This window comes from Oratosquilla oratoria, chromosome 8 (genome assembly GCF_046742065.1).
Source record: "Oratosquilla oratoria isolate Oo_2021 chromosome 8, ASM4674206v1, whole genome shotgun sequence".
In the NCBI taxonomy this organism is placed as follows: domain Eukaryota; kingdom Metazoa; phylum Arthropoda; class Malacostraca; order Stomatopoda; family Squillidae; genus Oratosquilla; species Oratosquilla oratoria.
Genome location: NC_134784.1, coordinates 52,683,030 through 52,704,991, shown reverse-complemented (window position 1 = coordinate 52,704,991; position 21,962 = coordinate 52,683,030). Strand labels below are relative to the sequence as shown.

The 21,962-nt window shown below is 35.9% G+C and overlaps 1 protein-coding gene across 7 annotated transcripts in view; it reads right to left on the bottom strand.

The window, feature by feature from the left end:
- The window catches only part of LOC143027725 (putative Ras-related protein Rab-33), an 80,391-nt gene that overhangs the window by 20,841 nt on the left and 37,588 nt on the right, over positions 1-21,962 (bottom strand). For all 7 annotated transcript variants that reach the window (XM_076189207.1, XM_076189206.1, XM_076189211.1 and 4 more), the window contains 2 exons: positions 19,431-19,563; positions 14,002-14,095 (listed from right to left, as the gene is read on the bottom strand). In XM_076189207.1, the coding sequence (XP_076045322.1) occupies positions 14,002-14,095; positions 19,431-19,561 (225 nt within the window). In that variant the 5' untranslated portion in view covers positions 19,562-19,563. The remainder of the gene's footprint in view (positions 1-14,001; positions 14,096-19,430; positions 19,564-21,962) is intronic.

The following is a 21,962-nucleotide window of genomic DNA, read 5'->3' as shown; positions in this document are numbered from 1 at the left end:
CTTTGCAGATGATGCAAAATTACTGAAAAGAGTGAAAACTGAAGAAGATTGTGAATCACTACAGAGAGATCTAAATAAAGTACAAGAATGGAGTAGGAAGTGGGAGATGGAGTTCAATACAAAAAAGTGTAGTATAATGGAATTTGGAAAAAGCAAAAACAGAATAACAGGATCATATAATTTGGGAGAAGAAGGAAAAAAAAGAGTAGAAAATGAGAGGGACCTGGGAGTCATTGTTATGAATAATATGTCACCTGAGAAACATATAAATAAGATTTTTGGAGAAACTTATAATTTAATAAGAACAATCAAAGTGGCATTTACATACCTGGATGAAGAAATGGTGAGGAAAATCCTAGTCACCCTGATAAGACCAAGATTGGAATATGCAGCAACGATATGGTCACCAAGTACAAAAAAATGTATAAAAAAACTTGAAAGAATACAAAGAGCAATTACTAAACTGGCACCAACACTCTCAAAACTATCATATGAAGAGAGACTACAAAAACTTAAACTACAGACACTAGAGCAAAGAAGAGAGAGAGGAGATTTGATAGCTATTTACAGAATCATGAAAGGCATAGAAATTACTGATAGAGAGAATCTGATAAAATGGGATGACAGAAATACAAGAGGACACGGAAAGAAAATAAAAAAAGACAACTATAGAAGAGATTTGAAAAAGAACAGCTTTCCTCACAGAGCAATAGACAGTTGGAACAAGTTAGATGAGAAAGTGGTGTGTGCAAAATCAATACATGAATTTAAAAATAGTTTTGATAAAATGAGATATGAAGACGGGACCTCACGAGCATAGCTCCCCTTCCCGTAAAATACAACTAGGTAAATACACGAGAAAAAAAAAATGCAATTTTCATGGATTTCAATGAAGGAGTACCTGTGTTGTATTAGTAGGGAAGGGGAAAGCTCATGGTGTGGTGGGCAGGTGAAGAAAAAGAATGGGGAGGGATTATTGAGGAAATTGGAAGAAAATGAGGAAGGGGACGAACAGACCCTGGATGTCAAAAGGAATGTAAACAAGGGATGTGCAGATGACACAGCTGAAGTTGAAGAAATAAGTAAAGGCATTAAAATTAGAAATATAGATAAGAGTAGCACAATAGAAAGTAGAGATAAATATTTCTATGGATCTAATGAGGGAGGAGATGACAACCTCCCCCGATTAGCAAGTCTAGAGGAAAAACTAATAAAAATGAACGAACCACGAGAGGTTAGGTTTAGCCAACTTGCACTAATTACAAAAAGAGTTGATAAATTGGAAGAACTAAAGAAGAACCAAAACCTAAAGAAATAGAAGAATTAAAAAGACAGATAAAAGAAGTAAAGGATGAGAATGGGGAATTAAAGAATAATAATAAAGAGAATAAAGAATCCATAGCAAAAGAGGTAAGTGGTTGGAAAAAGGTTCAGGAGGATAGTAAAACTTAATTTAGAGATATAGTGAAACAACAGATGAAGGAACACACTAAGGACACAGTTATTAAAGGGATCAGAGAGAAGGAGAATATAGTAAGAGACTAAGCAGATAAAAATGTATAATTATATTAAGAATGGAAGAGAAGCTTAATCCAAATATGACTACAAGAGTAAGAGATGAGAAAGAAACAGTGAACAAGGTATTAAAGTAGTTCAAGAAGGTGAACAGGAAATAGGGAAAGAAAATGAAGAAATATATAGGCTGGGGAAATACAGTATAGACAAGACCAGACCAATTATGGTTAAATTCAGGTCACAAATGACAGCAGAGAATGTCTTATCAAAAACAGGAAAACTAGCAGAAGGTGATCATTACAAACAGGTATGGATAAAATGAGAGATGAATAAAAAGAGAGGAAGAGAAAACAAAAAGAATCAAAGCTAAGGAAAAAAATGAGAACAGAACAGAGTCAGAGAGAAATTCTATTGGATAGTGGATATGAAAGTGAGGAAATGGTTCATAGGAGAGAAAAACAGAAGGGAAACAGAAAACAGGACAGAGGTAACAGAAAATTAAAAGTGTCTTTCACAAATATAGATGGATTAATAACAGGCTTGAATGAACTGAATGATTACATGAAGGAAAAAGAACCTGACATAATGGGAATTGTGGAGACAAAATTGAAAGGTCCATTACCACCCAACAGTTTAGGATATGGTACATATGATTATTGGATTAAAAACAGAGAGGTAAAACAAGGGGGTGGTGTTATGTTCCTAAGGATATAAATGTGAGGAATGTTACATATGGAAAGAATAAAGTGGAAATGATTATGATGGAAATAGAGAACAGGTACAAGAAGAGCAGGAAGATTGTGGTAAATTATGTGCCTCCTAAGATGGCTTTGAGGGAAAAGAGAACACAAGAATATGTTAGAAGACACAAGGATGACAATAATATAATGGAAGATGGAAGAAGAATGGTTATAATGGGTGACTTAAAATGTAAAGAAATCTGCTGGGAAGAGATGATAGTGAAGGGTGGAGACGACCTATGGGGAAATGTACTACTGCACATGATTATAGAACATACAATGACACAATGATACAAGAGAATACTAGGTATACAAATGAGGAAGAGCCATTGAGACTAGCCATAATAATCACAACAGAACCTGAAATAGTGGACAAGATTGAATATAAGACATCAGTATGTAAAAGTGACCACATATTGTTGATACAACAAAAGATGTAGCAAGTTAAAAGACAAAAGGGATATATATATATACATATACCAAAGGCTTTTTCCCCCAAACACGGGGGGGTAGCCAAAAAGAAAAAGGCATAGAAACCACTCCCACCCATTCCATCACCTACATATTCCACTCCCCTCTACCCTCCTCCCTCCCTCTCATCTTGGCACCTCCTGGATGACAGGTCATCCCTGCATCCTGTCCACTGCCCTGGGTCAGAAGCAAGGCCGCTTCATTAATTCGGCGACACCCCTTCTTCGTCCCCTCATGCAGAAAAGAAGATGGGGAGAAATCCCTTTGGGCTGCATCAAATTTCTCATACATACTTCCTCACCCCCCATCCCCCACCCACTCCCCCTCATGCATCACAGCATCATCTATACACAACCCTTCTCCATTCACCCCTATCTTCTGTCCTTCCTCAACAGACATTCCTCTCTTTTGTAATGCCCCTTTTACCCCATCCATCCATCTCATCCTAGGACACCCCCTCATATTTACTCCTTCCACCTCTGCCTTCCACACCTCTTTTACTAATCTTTCTTCACTCATTCTTTCCATATGTCCAAACCATCCTAATACTCTTTCTTCAACCCTATCTCCCAACTCCCTTTCCACCCCTGTTCTCCTCACCTCCTCATTTCTCACTCTATCTAGCCTAGTAACCCCTATCATACTTCTCAGATATTTCATCTCAAACACATTCAAACTCCTTCTCTCTTCCTCTCTTATGTTCCATATTTCTGCCCCATACAGTGCTGTTGGCACAATCACTCCTTCATATAACCTCCTCTTAGCATCCATTCCCAGATGTCTATTTCTCATTACACATTTTAATCCACCAAGGCATTTACTCGCTTCTCTCAATCTCCATTCTACCTCCACCCCACTCCTCCCTTTCCTGCCACATTCGCACCCAAGTACCTAAAACTATCCACTTCCTCCAGTCTCTCTCCCTTAATGCTCACTTCCAGCTTGCTGTCACTCTCTCCCCTTGTACATCTCATCACCTTACTTTTACCCACATTTATCTTCATCTTCCTTCTTTCACACACCTCAAACTCTGCCACTAGCTTCCTCAATCCCTCCTCTGATAATGCTACAACTGTAGTGTCGTCAGGAAACAACAACTGGCTTATTTCCCACTTTTCTCCATTTTCTTTAAACATCTCCAACCCCCTACCCACTACCCTTGCATTCACCTCTCCACCACCCCATCCATGTATAGATTGAATAGCCAGGGCGACATAACACATCCCTGATAAAGTCCCACCTTTACCTCAAACCATTCACTCTCCATTTCTAATCCTAACACAAGCTTTACTACTCCCATAAAAATTCTTGACTGCTCTTAACAGCTTTCCTCCTATCCCATATATCTGCAGTACCTCCCACAGGGCCTTCCTGTCTACCCTCTCGTAAGCCTTTTCCAGATCCATAAAAGCCCAAAAAACATCCTTACCTTTTCCTATAGCTTTCTCACATATCTGTCTTACCACAAAAATCTGATCTACACATCCCCTACCTGTCCTAAAACCACACTGTTCCTCACCAATTACTCCCTCCGTTCCTTTCCTGATCCTCTCAATCAAGACTCTCCCATAAGCCTTCCCAACTACATTCAACAAGCTGATCCCTCTGTAACTACTACACTCACACTTGTCCCCCTTTCCCTTGTAAAGTGGAACTATACAGACACTCCTCCAGTCCTACGGCACTCTGCCCTCTCTTAAACACACATCAAACAACCTCACCAGCCAGTCCATCATAACTGTACCTCCTTTCTTCAGACATTCTGCATGGCATCCATCCAACCCAGGTGTCTTACCTGCTCTCATCATTTTAACAGCTGCTTTCACTTCATCTTTCCCTATTTCTCCTCCATTTTCCTCACTCATTACTCTCATTTTCTTAACGCTTCCCACTGCAACTACCTTTCCCTCCCTATCCTCCTTCACATTTAGCAACTCCCTAAAATAATCTGCCCACCTTCCTCTTACTGCCTTCTCTTCTATTATAATCTCTCCATCTGCACCTTTTACTTTTTCTTTTCTGCTTGATTCACCTCCTCTTCCTCTTTTAATTTCTTTCCAAAACATCTTTTTACTACTTTCAATTTTTTTTGTCATACTCTTACCCTATTTCACATCTGCTCTCGTCTTTGCTTCCTTTATGCTTAACTTCCTTTCTCTTTACTTTGTACCTATTATCTATATTTCTACTTTTGAGACTTCTGCTTCCTTGTTCTTCCTCGTCTGTGTGTTCTGCACTTCTTTTGTTTACACCCCTTCTAACATCCGGGGCCCGTTCATCCCCTTCCTCATTTCCTTCCATTTTCCTCAGTAATCCCCCTCTCCTTTTTCTTCATCTTCCCAATACACCACGAGTTTTCCCCTTCCCTGCTAATACAACAGAGGTACTCCCTTGTTGAGATTGATGAAACTTGAAGTTTTCCTGGAGTTCCAAACTTCGCTGTCACTTCGACTGATGTGTATTCACCTAGTTGTATTTTACAGGAAGGGGAGCTATGCTCATGGTGTCCCATCTTCATCTCATTTTCCCTAAACTGTTTTTACATTCGTGTATCATTTTTGCACACACCACATTCTCATCTAACTTGTTCCAAATGTCTATTACCCTGTGGGGAAAGCTGTTCTTTTTTTAGGTCTCTTCTATAACTGTCTTGATTTTCTTTCCATGTCCTCTTGTATCTCTACTATCCCATTTTATTGGATCCTCGTAAACACCAATTTAAAATGCTTGTTCATAATTTCTGCCGTTTCTATTTCCTCTGTGTATTCAACTCCTTGTCATAGTTTCTCTAATTCTTGTTTGTTTTTCAGTTTGTTTACAAATCTGTAAAATAGTTTTGGTTGATCTTTACATTTTTCTATGACATCTTTTTCGTATTTTCTTTTTTCTCCTCTGCACACTTGTACATATTCATTTCTATAACCAGTATATATATTTTTCAGGTCTTTTGTATTTTTTCCATTTTATCCAAGCTTTATCCCTTCTGTCTTTTAGCTCCCTACATCTTTTGCTGTACTAACACTACATAATCTTTTTCTTGCTTTTGTCTTGGAACATACTTTTCCACTCCTTTATAAATTTTTGTCAAAATATTGCATTTCTCTTCTACTGTTGTTTCCTACTTATGTATTCTTTCCCAGTCTGCTTTTAGAAAGAATTCTCTTTTTATAAAAAAAAAAATTCATACATCAATCTTCTCTTTCTATATTGTTCGTTTTTTCATGTATTTTTCTTCATTTAGTTCCAGTTCAACCAATATGTGGTCACTTTTACTTATTGGTGTCTTGTATTCAATCTTGTCCACTATTTTGGGTTCTGATGTGATTATTAGGTCCAGTCTTGATGGTTCTTCCTCATTTCTATACCTAGTATTCTCTTGTATCCATTGCATCATTGTATGTTCTATAAATATATCAAGTAGTACATTTTCCTATAGGTCGTCTCCACCCTTCACTGTCATCTCTTCCCAGTAGATTTCTTTACAATTAAAGTCACCCATTATGACTATTCTTCCTCCATCTTCCATTATCTTATTTAGTGTTATCCTTGTGTCTTCTAACATATTTTTGTGTTCTTTCTCTTCCCACAAAGCCGTTTTAGGAGGCACATAATTTACTACAAACTTCCTGCTCTTCCCATCCTTATCCTCCACTTTCATCATAATCATCTCCACTCTATTCTTTTCATATGTGAAATTGCTCACATTTATATCCTTCTTAGTCAGGAACATAACTCCACCCCATTTCTTTACCTCTCTGTTTCTAGTCCAATGATTATATGCACCATGTCCTACACTGTTGGGTGGTAGTGGACCTTTCAATTTTGTCTCTACTATTCCCATTATGTCTGGTTATTTTTCCTTCAGATAATCATTCAGTTCGTTCAAGCCTGTTATTAAGCCATCTATATTTGTGTAGGACACTTTTAATTTTCTGCTACTTCCATCGCTTTTTCCGTTTCCCTTCTGTTTTTCTCTGCTTTGCACCATTTCCTCACTTTCATATCCACAATTCTCCAATAGGATTTCTCTTTTTCTGACTCTGTTCTGTTCTAATTTTTTTCCTTAGCTTCTAGTCTTTTTGTTTTCTCATCCTCTCTTTCCTCTTTATTAATTTCTCTTTTTATCCATTCCTGTTTATATTGATCACTGTCTGCTAGTTTCCCCTGTTTTTGCTAAGATATTCTCTGCTGTCATTTGTGACCTGAATTTAACCTTAATTGGTCTGGTCTTATCTGTATTGTATTTCTGTAGTCTATATATTTCTTCTATTTCTTTCCCTGTTTCTGGTTCATCTTCTTGAACTACTTCTAATATCTTATTTAATTTTTCCTTTTCCTCCTTTACTCTTCTAGTCCTATTTGGATTATACTTCTCTTCCATACCTAATATAATTATAAATTTCTTTATATCTGCTAAGTCTCTTACTATATCATCCTTTTCCCTCATCACTTTAATAACTGTGTCCTTAGTTTCTTTCATCTTCTGTTCCACTATATCTCTAAATTCAATTTTATTGTTCTCTTGTACCTTTTTTCAACAACTTACCTCTTTTGCTATGGACTCTTTATTCTATTTATTCCTCTTTAACCCCTTCCCCGGCAGAAACGAGTAGACTCGTTTTCACCTAATGTTTTTTTTTTAGTCGTCGACGAGAATACTCGTCTAAAACTAATCTTCAAAAACCAGCTACAGACGTATTTACTCGTCGATTCTGAGCCTTTCTAAGCCATTCTACGTGTGAAACGAGTACTCTCGTCATATCGTGCGTTTGGCAGAGACGATAGGGTAGCACAGGCAGTTCAAGGCCATTCTAGTTAGACTTGCTACGGCAGCCACTGTTGGCAGGTGCAGTCTTCATCCACATTACCACTCGTTTTTTGTGGCTTTTTCAAATAAATTACACCCCAAATGTCTAATTCTGAGGAAGATAGTGAATATGAACCTTCCCTCAGGAGCTTGAATACTTCTGATGACAGTGCCAGTTCATCAGACAATGACTATTTCTCCACAAGTGATGATGGAGCAGAGGAGGAAGGTGATGCAAGAGCTTGGAGAAGCCTAGATTTATCAGAGGACAGCATGATTCAGCACCAGCACGTTTCCCATTCACAGGAAATCCTGGAATTACGACTGATGAAGACCCAACAAAAATGAGTCCTTTTGAATTCTTCAGTCTTTTTATCGATAACAGGATTATTGACTGTGTACTGGTAGAGACTAATCGTTTTGCTGAACAAACTGTACAATGCAATTCTTTGTGGCGCCCTGTAACAAAGGCAGAAATTTTTGTATTTTTTGCCATGAAAATGCTACAGGGTATTGTGAAAATGCCAGAAGAAGAAATGAACTGGTCACAAGATGAACTGCTTGAAAGACCAATTTTTCGGAAGCTAATGACTCTGAAACGGTACAGTAAGATAAAACAGTATCTTCATTTTGTAAATAATGAAACTCATGATGCACAAACCCACCCCAACCCAAAATTGTATAAGATTTATGATGTATTTATGAGATTGCGTGAGAACTTTGCGAAGTGTTACACCCCTAGGCAAGATGTATGTATAGATGAAAGCCTTATGTTGTTCAAGGGAAGGTTAGGATGGGTACAGTATATTCCACTGAAAAGGAGGAGGTTTGGAGTGAAATATTTTTTGTTGTGTGAGTCAAAGACTGGATATGTGTACAAAATGACCATTTATGTTGGGAAAGGAACACAGTTTGATCCAGAGTATGATGAATATCCTGTGAGTTCACGTGTTGTTTTATCTTTGATGAAGCCCTTATTTGGGAAAGGTTATTGTGTTACTGTGGATAACTATTACACTAGCCCGCAATTAGCTGATGCTCTAGTTAGGAACCAGATTGATACTTATGGAACTCTATGTTTGAATCGAAAAGAAGTGCCAGAACAGCTGAAAAGCAAAAAACTGAAGAAAGGAGAAGTTGTAGCATTTCAGAGAGGCAAGGTAATGACTCTTCGTTGGAAAGACAAAAAGGACGTTGCAATGCTGTCAACCATTCACAACCCAGCTATGCATGACATTGAGACAAGACAAGGGCCTGTGAAGAAACCCAAAGTTGTATATGAATACAATTATACAATGGGAGGAGTTGATAAGGTGGACCAGCAACTTGTAGATTATCCCATTACAAGGAAACGGGGTAAGAAATATTACAAGACAGTCTTCTTCCATTTGATGGATATTGCAGTATGGAATGCTTTCATCCTGCATCAAGAAGCGTTCAGTATGCAAGGACAAAAACCCCTGACACACCTGAAATTTCGTATGCAAATTATACGAGATATATTTGACAAGTATGAGCCAGCTTTACCACCAAAAAGATCACCAGGTAGACCCTCGACATCACCAGGAAGTTCACGGTATACGCCAGGAGGACATTTTCCAATGGAAATTCCACCAACAGAAAAAAAGACAAATCCAACAAGAAAATGTGTTGCATGCAGTCTTAAGCATGACCATAGAGGGAAACCAGTCAGGAAAGAGTCACGATATATGTGTACAGTATGCCAAGTAGCTCTATGTGTTGTGCCATGTTTTGAAAAGTACCATTCAAAATAATTTCATTTATAAATTTGCTGAAGGAATACTATTCTTTTATATGTGCAAAAGGTCATTTGTTTTATTTTTTGCTAACAACTAACAGTATTTCAAATTATTTCATTCATGATCAAATGCCAGAAAAAGTAATTTCATTCATTCATATTTGCATATTATTATAATATGCTATGTTTTTGGTAGCAAATGTAATAAAAATTAAAAACAAAATATGTTTTTCATTCCCCTATACTTTGGTAAACTTATACGAGAAAAATTAAGAAAATATGGTGAAAATATATGTTTTATAGGAAGATGAGTTAACTCGTTTTTTGCCTACAAAGGTATTTTCAAAGTAAAAAGTTGACTACAAAAATGGGAAAAAATTAAATACGAATTGTTTTTCATAATCAGCATGAAAAATACTATATAAAACCAAAATAAAAAAATTCGTCTGAAAATGAAACTTTTTAACTAAGAAATTGTTGGGGAAAGGGTTAATTCCTCATTTTCATCAATATTTCTCTTACCTGTCTTTTAAATTTTCTATTTCTTTTGTTAGTTTTTGATTCTCCTTCTTTAGTTCTTCCAGTTTATCAACTTTTTGGGTAACTAGCGTTAATTGGTTAAACCTAACCTCCCATGCTTCATTCATTTTTTTTAGTTTCTCCTCTAGATTTACTAGTCGGGGGAGATTGTCACCTCCTCCCTCCTTAAATCCATAAAAGCAGTTGTTATCCTCTCTTTCCATTGATCTACTATTATCTATATTTCTGCTTTTGACACTTCTGCTTCCTTGTTCTTCCTCGTCTTTGTGTTCTGCACCTCTCTTTTTTACACCTCTTCTAACCCGGGGCCCGTTTGTCCCCTTTCTCATTTCCTTCCATTTTCCTCAGTAATCCCTCTCTTTCTCCTTTTTCTTCACCTTCCCACTACACCACGAGCTATCCCCTTATTAATACAACAAAGGTACTTCCTTGTTGAGATCGATGAAACTTGAAGTTTTCCTGGAGTTCCAAACTTCATTGTCACTTTGACCGACACATGTGTGTGTGTGTATTTACCTAGTTGTATTTTACGGGAAGTGGAGCTATGCTCTTGGTGTCCTGTCTTCATACCTCATTTTATCTAAACTGTTTTTAAATTCATGTATTGTTTTTGCATACACCCATTCTCATCTAACTTGTTCCAAATGTCTATTACTCTTTGGGGAAAGCTGTTCTTTTTCAGGTCTCTTCTATAACTGTCTTTCTTCATTTTCTTTCCGTGTCCTCTTGTATTTCTATTCCATTTTATTAGATCCTCTCTATCAAAAGTTTCTTCTTCCAGGTATGTAAATGCCACTTTGATTGTTCTTATTAAATTATAAGTTTCTCCAAAAATTTTGTTTATATGTTTCTCAGGGTACATATTATTTATAATAATGACTCTCCCAGATCCTTCTCATTTTCTACTTTTTTTATTTCTTCCTCTCCCAATTTATATGATCCCACTATTCTTTTTTTGCTTCTTCCAAATTCCATTATACTAGACTTCTTAATATTGGATTCCATCTCCCACTTCCTACTCCATTCCCATACTTTATTGAAATCACTCTGTAGCGACTCACAATCTCCTTCAATGTTCACTTTTTTAAACAATTTTGCATCATCAGCAAAGAAGCTCATATAACTGTCAATTCCTTTATCCATATCATTAATATATATAGCAAACATTATTGGGGCCAGAGCTGTTCCTTGTGGAGCTCCACTTATCATTTCATCCCAATTAGTGTTTGTCTCTTATCACCACTCATTTTTTTTTTTTTTCATGCAAGAAGTCTTCCATCCATTTCAACAGTTTGCCCTGTATTCCTCATGCAGTTTCTAATTTCTTTAGCAATTTCTTATGTGGCACCTTATCAAAATCTTTTTTCAGGTCTAGAAATGTACAATCAGCTCATCCATCTCTTTCCTGTATTACATCTATTAGCCTTGAATACAAACACATTAAGTTTGTGATGCATGATTGTTCTTGTCTAAATCCAAATTGCCTTGGATTTAGTATGCTGTTTTTTTCCATATGCCTTACCCATCTCATTTTGATCATTCTTTCACAAATTTTAGCTATTGTACTTGTAAGAGAGACCGATCTATAGTTAGTAGGGTTTTCCTTGTTTCCCCCTTTATATATTGGTACTATATTTGCTCTTTTCCAATCTTCTGGAACTTTTCCTTCTTTCAATGAACTGTTTATTAGACTATGTATTTTGTCTGTTAGTTCATTCCTGCATTCTCTCAAAATCCAGTTTGCCATTTCATCTGGTCCATGCGATTTTCTGACATCGAGATTACTCAAGTGATTCATTATTTCATTCCTTGATACTTTTATCTCTTTCATAGAGGGGACTCTCTCCTCCCATTCGATATCTCTAGGTTGTATATTCTCCCTGGTAAACACAGATTTAAAATGCTTGTTCATAATTTCTGCCATTTCTATTTCCTCTGTGTATTCAACTCCTTGTCGTAGTTTCTCTAATTCTTGTTTGTTTTTCAGTTTGTTGTTTACAAATCTGTAAAATAGTTTTGGTTGATCTTTACATTTTTCTATGACATCTTTTTTGTATTTTCTCTTTTCTTCTCTGCACACTTGTACATATTCATTTCTATAACCAGTACATATTTTCCATTTTTCAGGTCTTTTGTCTTTTTTCCATTTTATCCAAGCTTTATCCCTTATGTCTTTTAACTCCCTACATCTTTTGTTGTACCAGCACTTTACATATTTTTTTCTTGCTTTGTCTTGGAACATACTTTTCCACTCCTTTATAAATTTGTCAAAATATTGCATTTCTCTTCTACTGTTGTTTCCTCCTTGTGTATTAAATCAAATAAATCAGTATACCCCTAACTTAAGGTTTTCTATGGTGTTAGGGCACTTCCATTTTCTGTGGTTTCATGTTTTGATGTGTTTTATTTATCTTACAATGTACAGTTGTCCCACTTAGTTTTGGCACAGTTTTAAAAATGTTTCGGACAAGACTAGCAACTCGCTCAGTATTCTTTTTCATTACATTTTCTTGTCTGTTCATTTACATGCTTTTTTTTTTTTTTTTTTTTTGCTAAATAGTAACTACCTTAAAAAATGTGACAAACAGAGAAATACTCAAAATGGTGTAGCAGACGACACATTATTCTTGACTTACTAATGACATCTATCACTCTTATTTGACAAGTAATATGATTAATATATATTGCAGAGGAGAGAGAATGCAGGAATTCATTCACACAGTGGTCGATGGTAGACTAACAAACCCTCTGCTGAATAAATAAATGAAAATAATTGATTTAATAATAGGGTTATAACATAACTTATAAGTATACGAGTTAGTTTTGGTTAGTTTGTCACTGCACTCAACACCACTCACAGCTTGAAGCTGGTTGTTAGTTTACCATCGACCACTACGTGAACGGATTCCTGCGTTCTCTCTCTCCTCTGCAACGTATATTAATCATATTACTAGTCAAATAAGAGTGATAGATGTCATTAGTAAGTCAAGAAAAATGTGTCGTCTGCTACACCATTTTGAGTATTTCGCTGTTTGTCACATTTTTTAAAGGTAGTTATTATTTAGCAAAAAAAACATGTAAATGAACAGACATGAAAATGTAATGAAAATGTAATAAAAAAGAATACTGGGCAAGTTGCTATTCTTGTCCAAAACATTTTTAAAACTGTGCCAAAACTAAGTGGGGCAACTGTACATTGTAAAATAAATAAAAAACCTCAAAACATGAAACCACAGAAAATGGAAGTGTCCTAACACCATAGAAAACCTGCAGTGAGGGGTATACTGATTTATTTGATATTCTAACATCGAAAAATTATTGTAATATGGTTCTTTTCCTTGCTGAGTTATAAAAAAAAAAAAAAAAGATCCATGTTTTTTTGGTCAAGGTTAATTTTTTTTTTTTTTTTTTTAGTTGCATCTCTAGTCTGGCTTCCTGGACCCAATCTTCCCCTTCCTCATTTCCTTCAATTTTCCTCAGTAATCCCTCCACCTTCCCCTTTTTCTTCACCTTCCCACACCAAGAACTTTCCCTTTCCCTATTAATACAACACAGGTACTTCCTTGTCATTGTTATCCTTGAAATTTGTAGATATCACTGCCACCCTGACTGACATGTGTTTGTATTTTTTCCTTCTTTTCTTTTCTCCTTTTTCTTATTCTTCTTTTGCCCAAGTAGAATAAGTTATTCATGTGCCATACTGTTGTTTCTATGATTATGGATAAGTATGACAAGTTTGACATTGGTCTATACTAGTTCAAGTCTATTCTGTTTCCTTTTCCTTTATATGTAGGTCAGGCACTTGTTAGTTATCTAATTTGAGGAAGTTTTGAAGATACTATACTCATATGCAATTGATACATCTTTTTACTCTATCGAATTAGTCATATAATCCATACTTCCTCTACCCCTTCTAAATGCACAAAATTCTGCCCAGATATTCTGTTACTGGTTGTAATCTGCCAAAACTCTTATTCATACTACTCCTTTTGTAATATTCTAATAACAATATATATTCATGAGGTTAGATGCAACTCTACATTCCACAAAGAATAAATAACCTAAAATAAAAATAAAATAAAATGGTAAAACCTACAAGATATGCATTCTGTAAAGCAAATGGAGAAAAGAAAAAAAATCTACAGAAATTTAAAATCTTTCAGTCTTACCATAATTTCTTCATTATCTATAACAACTCTTCTTTCTCTAAAATCAACACCAATGGTTGCTTCTGTTCTCTCAGGAAATCTTCCACTACAAAACCTAACAGGGAGAAACTGTTATTAGTAAGCATCCTGCAAACATGTAACAATGTACATCAAAGAAGCACAACTAACACATATTAAAAGAAATCCAACAAAACTATATTTTACTTACAAAGGTGATGAGTTAATTTTTTTTTAAATAGTCCTACAAAAATATAATGATAACAATAATAATACTAATAATAATAATGATGATGATGATGATGATGATGATGATGATGATGATGATGATGATGATGAAATTAATCAAAGGGATCTAATGAATAAAGAAATTTGAAGGTATCCAGTCTTGAGCAGTAAAAGTGATGTATTATGATGTCAAAGATTGAATACAAAGGACAATACAGGATGAATCTGTGACACATGCATAGCAAAAACAAAATTACATGAGAATATACACACCCTTTTCACCCACTATATACAAATTAAAACCCATGTATTTTTCTGCCATCACAGTTCTTCATAGTCATCCCAGCCTCCTTCCACACTGCTCAGACTGAAGGCGATGCAGCAAGAAGGTGAGATAGTATTTTGGTGCTGGTATAGTATGTGGTCTACCTCTTTGAAACTAGTATAGTATGCATTTACCTAGCTGTATTTTACTGGAAGGGGAGCTATGCTTGTGGTGTCCCGTCTTGATATCTCATTTTATCTAGACTGTTTTTAAATTCATGTATCGTTTTTGCACACACCACATTCTCATCTTACTTGTTCCAAACATCTATTACCCTGTGGGGAAAGCAGTTCTTTTTTAGGTCTCTTCTATAACTGTCTTTCTTGATTTTCTTTCTGTGTCCTCTTGTATCTCTATTATCCCATTTTATTAGATCCTCTCTTTCAATAGTTTCTATGCCTTTAATGATTCTATAAATAGTTAACAAGTCTCCTCTCTCTCTTCTTTGCTCTAATGTCTAGCTCAAGTTTTGCTAGTTTCTCTTCATATGATAGTTCTGAGAGTGCTGGTGCCAATTTTGTAATTGCTCTTTGTATTCTTTCAAGTTTTGTTATACATTTTTTGTACTTGGTGACCACATCATCGCTGCATACTCCAATCTTGGTCTTATCAAAGTGACTAGTATTTTCTTCACCATTTCTTTGTCCAGGTATATAAATGCCACTTTAATTGTTCTTATTAAATTATGAGTTTCTCCAAAAATTTTGCTTATATGTTTCTCAGGGGACATATTATTCATAATAATGACTCCCAGGTCCTTCTCATTTTCTACTTTTTTTTTAATTTCTTCTCCCAATTTATATGATCACACTATTCTTTTTTTGTTTCTTCCAAATTCCATTATACTACACTTCTTAATATTGAATTCCATCTCCCCACTTCCTACTTCATTCCCATACTTTACTGAGATCACTCTCTAGCGACTCACTGTCTTCTACAGTGTTCACTTTTTTCGAAAATTTTGCATTGTCTGCAGAGAAGCTCATATAACTGTCAATTCCTTTATCCATATCATTAATATATATAGCAAACATTATTGGGGCCAGAGCTGTTCCTTGTGGAACTCCACTTATCACTTTATCCCAATTAGAGTGTTTGTCTCTTATCACCACTCATTTTTCTTTCATGCAAGAAGTCTTCCATCCATTTCAGCAGTTTGCCCTGTATTCCTCATGCAGTTTCTAATTTCTTTAGCAATTTCTTATGTGGCACCTTATCAAAAGCTTTTTTCAGGTCTAGAAATGTACAATCAGCTCATCCATCTCTTTCTTGTATTACATCTATTAGCCTTGAATAGAAACATATTAAGTTTGTGATGCATGATCGTCCTTTTCTAAATCCATATTACCTTGGATTAATATGCTGTTTATTTCCAAATGCCTTACCCATCTAATTTTGATCATTCTTTCACAAATTTTAGCTATTGTACTTGTAAGAGAGACCAATCTATAGTTAGTAGGGTCTTCCTTGTTTCCCCCTTTATATATTGGTACTATATTTGTTCTTTTCCAATCTTCTGGAACTTTTCTTTCTTTCAATGAACTGTTTATTAGACTATGTATTTTGTCTGTTCATTCCTGCATTCTCTCAAAATCCAGTTTGCCATTTCATCTGGTCCATGCGATTTTCTGACATCGAGATTACTCAAGTGATTCATTATTCCATTCCTTGATACTTCTCTTTCATAGAGGGGACTTTCTCCCCCCATTCGACATCTCTAGTTTGTATGTTCTCCCTCGTAAGCACTGATTTAAAATGTTTGTTCGTAATTTCTGCCATTTCTATTTCCTCTGTGTATTCAACTCCTCCTAGTTGTAGTTTCTTTAATTCTTGTATGTTTTTCAGTTTGTTGTTTACAAATCTGTAAAATAGTTTTGGTTGATCTTTACATTTTTCAATGATATCTTTTTCGTATTTCCTCTTTTCTGCTCTGCATACTTGTACATATTGATTTCTATAACTAGTATATATTATCCATTTTTCAGGTATTTTGTCTTTTTTCCATTTTATCCAAGCTTTATCCCTTTTGTCTTTTCTTTTAGCTCCCTACATCTTTTGTGTACCAGCACTTTACATATCCTTTTTCTTGTTTTTGTCTTGGAACATACTTTTCCACTCCTTTATAAATTTTTTGTCAAAATGTTCCATTTCTCTTCTGTTGTTTCCTCCTTGTGTATCCTTTCCCAGTCTGCTTTTTGAAAGCATTCTCATATTTTATCAAAATTTGTTTTTTCATACATCAATCTTCCCTTTCTATATTGTTCTTTTTCCCCATGTATTTTTCTTCATTTAGTTCAAGTTCAACCAATATGTGGTCACTTTTACTTATTGGGGTCTTATATTCAATCTTGTCCACTATTTCGGGTTCTGATGTGATTATTAGGTCCAGTCTCGATGGTTCTTCCTCATTTCTATAACTAGTATTCTCTTGTATCCATTGCATCATTGTATGTTCTATAATCATATCAAGTAGTACATTTCCCCATAGGTCGTCTCCACCCTTCACTGTCATCTCTTCCCAGCAGATTTCTTTACAATTAAAATCACCAATTATAACTATTCTTCCTCTATCTTCCATTATCTTAATCTAGTGTTATCCTGGTGTCTTCTAACATATTTTTGTGTTCTCTCTCTTCCCACGAAGCCGTTTTAGGAGGCACATAATTTACTACAAACTTCCTGCTCTTCCCATCACTGTCCTCCACTTCCATCATAATCATCTCTACTCTATTTTTTCCATATGTGACATTCCTCACATATGTGACATTCCTCATATATGTGACATTCCTCACATTTATATTCTTCTTGTTTTACCTCTCTGTTTCTAATCCAATAATTATATGCACCATGTCCTACACTGTTGGGTGGTAGTGGACCTTTCAATTTTGCCTCTATTATTCCCATTGTGTCCAGTTCTTTTTCCTTCAGGTAATTCATTCAGTTCGTTCAAGCCTGTTATTAAGCCATTTATATTTGTGTAATACACTTTTAATTTTCTGCTACTTCCATCGTGTTTTCTGTTTCCTTTCCGGGTTTTTTTCTTCTTCTTCTATGAACCATCTCCTCACTTTCATACCCACTAGTCTCCAAAAGAATTTCTCTTTGTCTGACTTTATTCTTTTCTCGTTTTTTTCCCTTAGCTTCTAGTCTTTTTGTTTTCTCATCCTCTTTCCTCTTTATTATTTTTTTTTTATCCATACCTGTTTATATTGACCACTGTCTGCTAGTTTCCCTGTTTTTGCTAAGATATTGTCTGCTATCGTTTGTGATCTAAATTTGATCTTAATTGGTCTGGTCTTATCTGTATTGTATTTCCCTAGTCTATATATTTCTTCAATGTTTTCCCTGTGTCTTGCCTATCCTCTTGAACTACTTCCAATATATTGTTTACCTTTTCCTTCTCCTTTACTCTTGTGGTCATATTTGGATTATGCTTCTCTTCCATCCCTAATATAATTATATATTTCTTTTTGTCCGCTCTCGTACTATATTCTCCTTCTCTCTCATCACTTTAATAACCGTGTCCTTAGTTTGTTCTTTCATCTGTTGTCACTATATCTCTAAATGCAATTTTGTTGTTCTCTTGGAGTTTTCTCCAACCCTGTGCTTCTTTTGCCATGAACCCTTAATTATCTTTATTCTTTTTTAATTCCTCATTCTCATATTTTACTTCTTTTAACTGTCTTTTCAATTCATCTATTTCTTTAGTTAGGTTTTGATTCTCCTTCTTTAGTTCTTCCAGTTTATCAAATCTTTGGGTAACTAGTGTTAATTGGTTAAACCTAACCTCCCATGCTTCTTTCGTTTTTTTTTTTCTCTAGATTTACTAGTCGGGAGAGGTTGTCACCTCCTCCCTCATTAAATCCACCACAAAAGCAGTTATATTCTCTTTCCATTGAGCTGTTATTACCTATATTTCTGCTTTTGACACATCTGATTCCTTGTTCTTCCTCGTCTGTGTCACTGTGTGTTCTGCACCCCTTTTGTTTACACCCCTTCTAACGTCTGGGGCCCGTTCGTCCCCTTCCTCATTTCCTTCCATTTTTCTTAGTAATCCCTCTCTTTCTCCTTTTTCTTCATCTTCCCACTACACCACAAGCTTTCCCCTTCCCTACTAATAAAACAAAGGTACTCCCTCGTTGCTGAGATCGATGAAACTTAATTTTTTCCTAAAGTTCCAAACTTCGTTGTCACTTCGACCGACGTGTGTGTGTGTCCGTGTGTCGCATTGCCGATGCATAAGACGTACATACATATAAAACGCACCTCTGTACAAGATCCTTAATTTACAAAAATTTGGGAGAAAACATAATATTTTATAGAAATCATTGTTAAATAACAATTTTATTGAAATTATTTTGTAGGGGGGAACAATAATTTTGCGCAATGCGGTATTGGCGGCAGCAGCGTCGGAGTTTACCTTGCGTTCGCGGCAGTACCCAGGGCGGTACTGATCGAGCGCATTTTGTTTATAAAACAACAATTCGTTTGTCTAAAACTACATGGCTTCGTTGGTTTTTTCGGGGTCATAATGAAAGTTAAGCTGGAAAGTGTAATGCACAAACACGTTAAATACATGAGATGGGGATAATGCAGTGGGTTCTACAGGAGCGAGGCAGAGAGGTGGTATAATTAATACCGAACGACGAGCACTGGAGCGAGGCAGAAAGGTGGTAATTGATACGGAACGACGAGCTAGGTTGTGCGAGGTGACCGAATGAGAAGGAATCCTGTTTACGAAAACACGCTAATATTTTACAATATTCGCCATCTTATCAGCGAATTTTCATATTATTTTCGGATAATCGAAGTTCCACTGTGTGTGTGTATGTGTTTTGACTCAAGACACAAAATTTGAATCATAATATAAGTAGCTTACCTAAATGTCAGGCATGTCTTGCCAACATTGCTATCACCTATAACTATAATTTTGAATGTTCTTCTTTTCCGATCTCGAAGAAGAACTCCGCTTTGAACAAAATTCTCAACGCTTCCTGGAGTACCGCTCATTTCTGAAAAAGAAAACAAACATGTTATAACTATGGAACACAAAATGTAGATAAAACTGTTACTTTTACTTGTTTTGCATAGAAAATAAAGTTCAATACAGCTTTTAGAAACATATTTTCTTCCTCTCAACCTATTTTTCAGCACATGATAATATATTTTAGTATCCTATTAGCACACACACACACAAAGAAGTAAAAAAGTCGATTCAGAAAGGGACCTGGGAGTAATCATCTCAGGTGACTTGACACCTGATAAACATGTCAAATTACATAAGAACATAAGAAATAAAGGAGACTGCAAAAGGCCATAAGGCCTACACTAGGGAGATACTTATAACTTATTGAGGTCAATGAAAGTGGCCTTCGACTACATAGATGAGGAGATGGTTAAAAGAATAGTTGTTACACTGATAAGACCTAAACTAGAATATGCTGCAACACTATGGGCACCTAGCACAAAGAAGAACATAAGAAAGTTAGAAAGAATAAAAAGAGCAACGACAAAGATGGCGCCTACACTGACAAACCTGATATACGAACAAAGATTGGAAAAATTACACCTGTCATCACTGGAACAGAGGCGATTTGTTGACCATTTTCAGAATTATAAAAGGGATGGAAATTCTCGACAGAGACGACTTATTAAAGTGGGACAGAAGAGAAACAAGAGGACACGAAAAGAAACTAAAGAAAGACAGCTACAGAAGAGATCTGAAAAAGAATAGGTTCCCACGTAGAGTGATTGGTGTGTGAGACAAACTGAACGGAGAAACAGTGAATGCCAAAACTGTACACGATTTTAAGAGTAAACTGGATGTGGAGAGATACGAAAACGGGTACTACGAGCATAGCTCTCGTCCCGTAAAATACAACTAGGTAAACACACACACACACACACACTTCAACGAACGGACGGCTTAGAAGACGTTCTGAAGAAAAAGTGAAAAATAGAGGATTCCAAAGCAAAGGAAGTACCTATTGTATTTGCAGGGTGGGGGGGAAATTGCTCGTGGGGTAGTGGGAAAGTAGGGAAAGAGAAGGGGAGGGATTGCTGAGGGAAATGGAAGGAAATGAGGAAGGAGAAGACTTGGCCCAGGCAGACAGACGAAATGTAAACATAAAAAAACGGCCCCCCGACCAACTGAGTGACGACGAAATGTCTAATAAAAATGTAAAGATCAGAAACATAGATAAGAGCAGTACAATGGAAGGTGAGGATGATAATTTCAAAGGATTTAATGAAAGGGCGGCGGATACCAACCTCCCCCGACTGACAAAACTGGAGGAAAAACTTCAACAAATGTCTGACAACTGGGAAGTTAGGTTTGGCAAGATGACAAAAATCGCCGAGAGGTTTGAAAAATTGGAAAAACTAGAGAAGGCGAACAAAAACTTAACTGATGAAATAGAAGACCTAAAAAGACAGTTAAGAGAAGTAAAGGTGGAGAATGAGGAATTGAAGAGGAATAGTAAAGAAAACAGAGAGGCCATAACTAAAGAAGCTAAGAATTGGAAAGCAACCCAAGAAGACAATAAAGTTTCATTCACTGACATAGTCAAACAGCAATTGAAAGAACATACTGAAGACTCGGTTATTAAAGTGATGAGACAGAAGGAGAATATAGTAAGAGATTTAGCAGACAAGAAGAAATGTATAATTATATTAGGAATGGAAGAAAAACACAACCCAGATAGAACCACAAGAATCAAAGAGGAAAATGAAAAAGTAAGCCAATTACTAGAATCAGTTCAGGAAGATGAACCAGAAATTATGAAGCAAATCGAAGAGAAATTTAGACTCGGAAAGTATAGCACAGATAAGACCAGACCAATTAAGATTAAATTCAAGTCACAAACGACGGCAGATAATATCTTATCCAAAACAGGGAAACTAGCAACAAGTGAACAATATAAAAAGGTATGGATAAAAAGGGAAATGAATAAAGAGGAAAGAGAGGAAGAAAAACAGAAAAGACTTGAAGCTAAGGAAAAAAACGAGAAAAGAACGGAGTCAGAAAAAGAGAGATTCTATTGGAGAGTAGTGAATATGAAACTAAAGAAAGTCGACATACAAGAGAAAAACAAAAGGGAAACAGAGAACACAATGGAAGTGGCAGAAAACTAAGAGTGTCTTACACAAATATAGATGGATTAATTACAGGATTGAATGAGCTGAATGATTATTTGAAGGAAAAAGAACCAGACATAATGGGAATTGTAGAAACAAAATTAAAAGGTCCACTACCACCCAACAGTGTAGGACATGATGCATATAATTATTGGATTAGAAACAGTGTGAAAAAGGAAGGGGGTGAAGTTATGTTCCTGACTAAGAAGGATATAAACGTGAAGTGTGTCACATATGGAAAGAATACAGTAGAGATGATAATGATGGAAGTAGA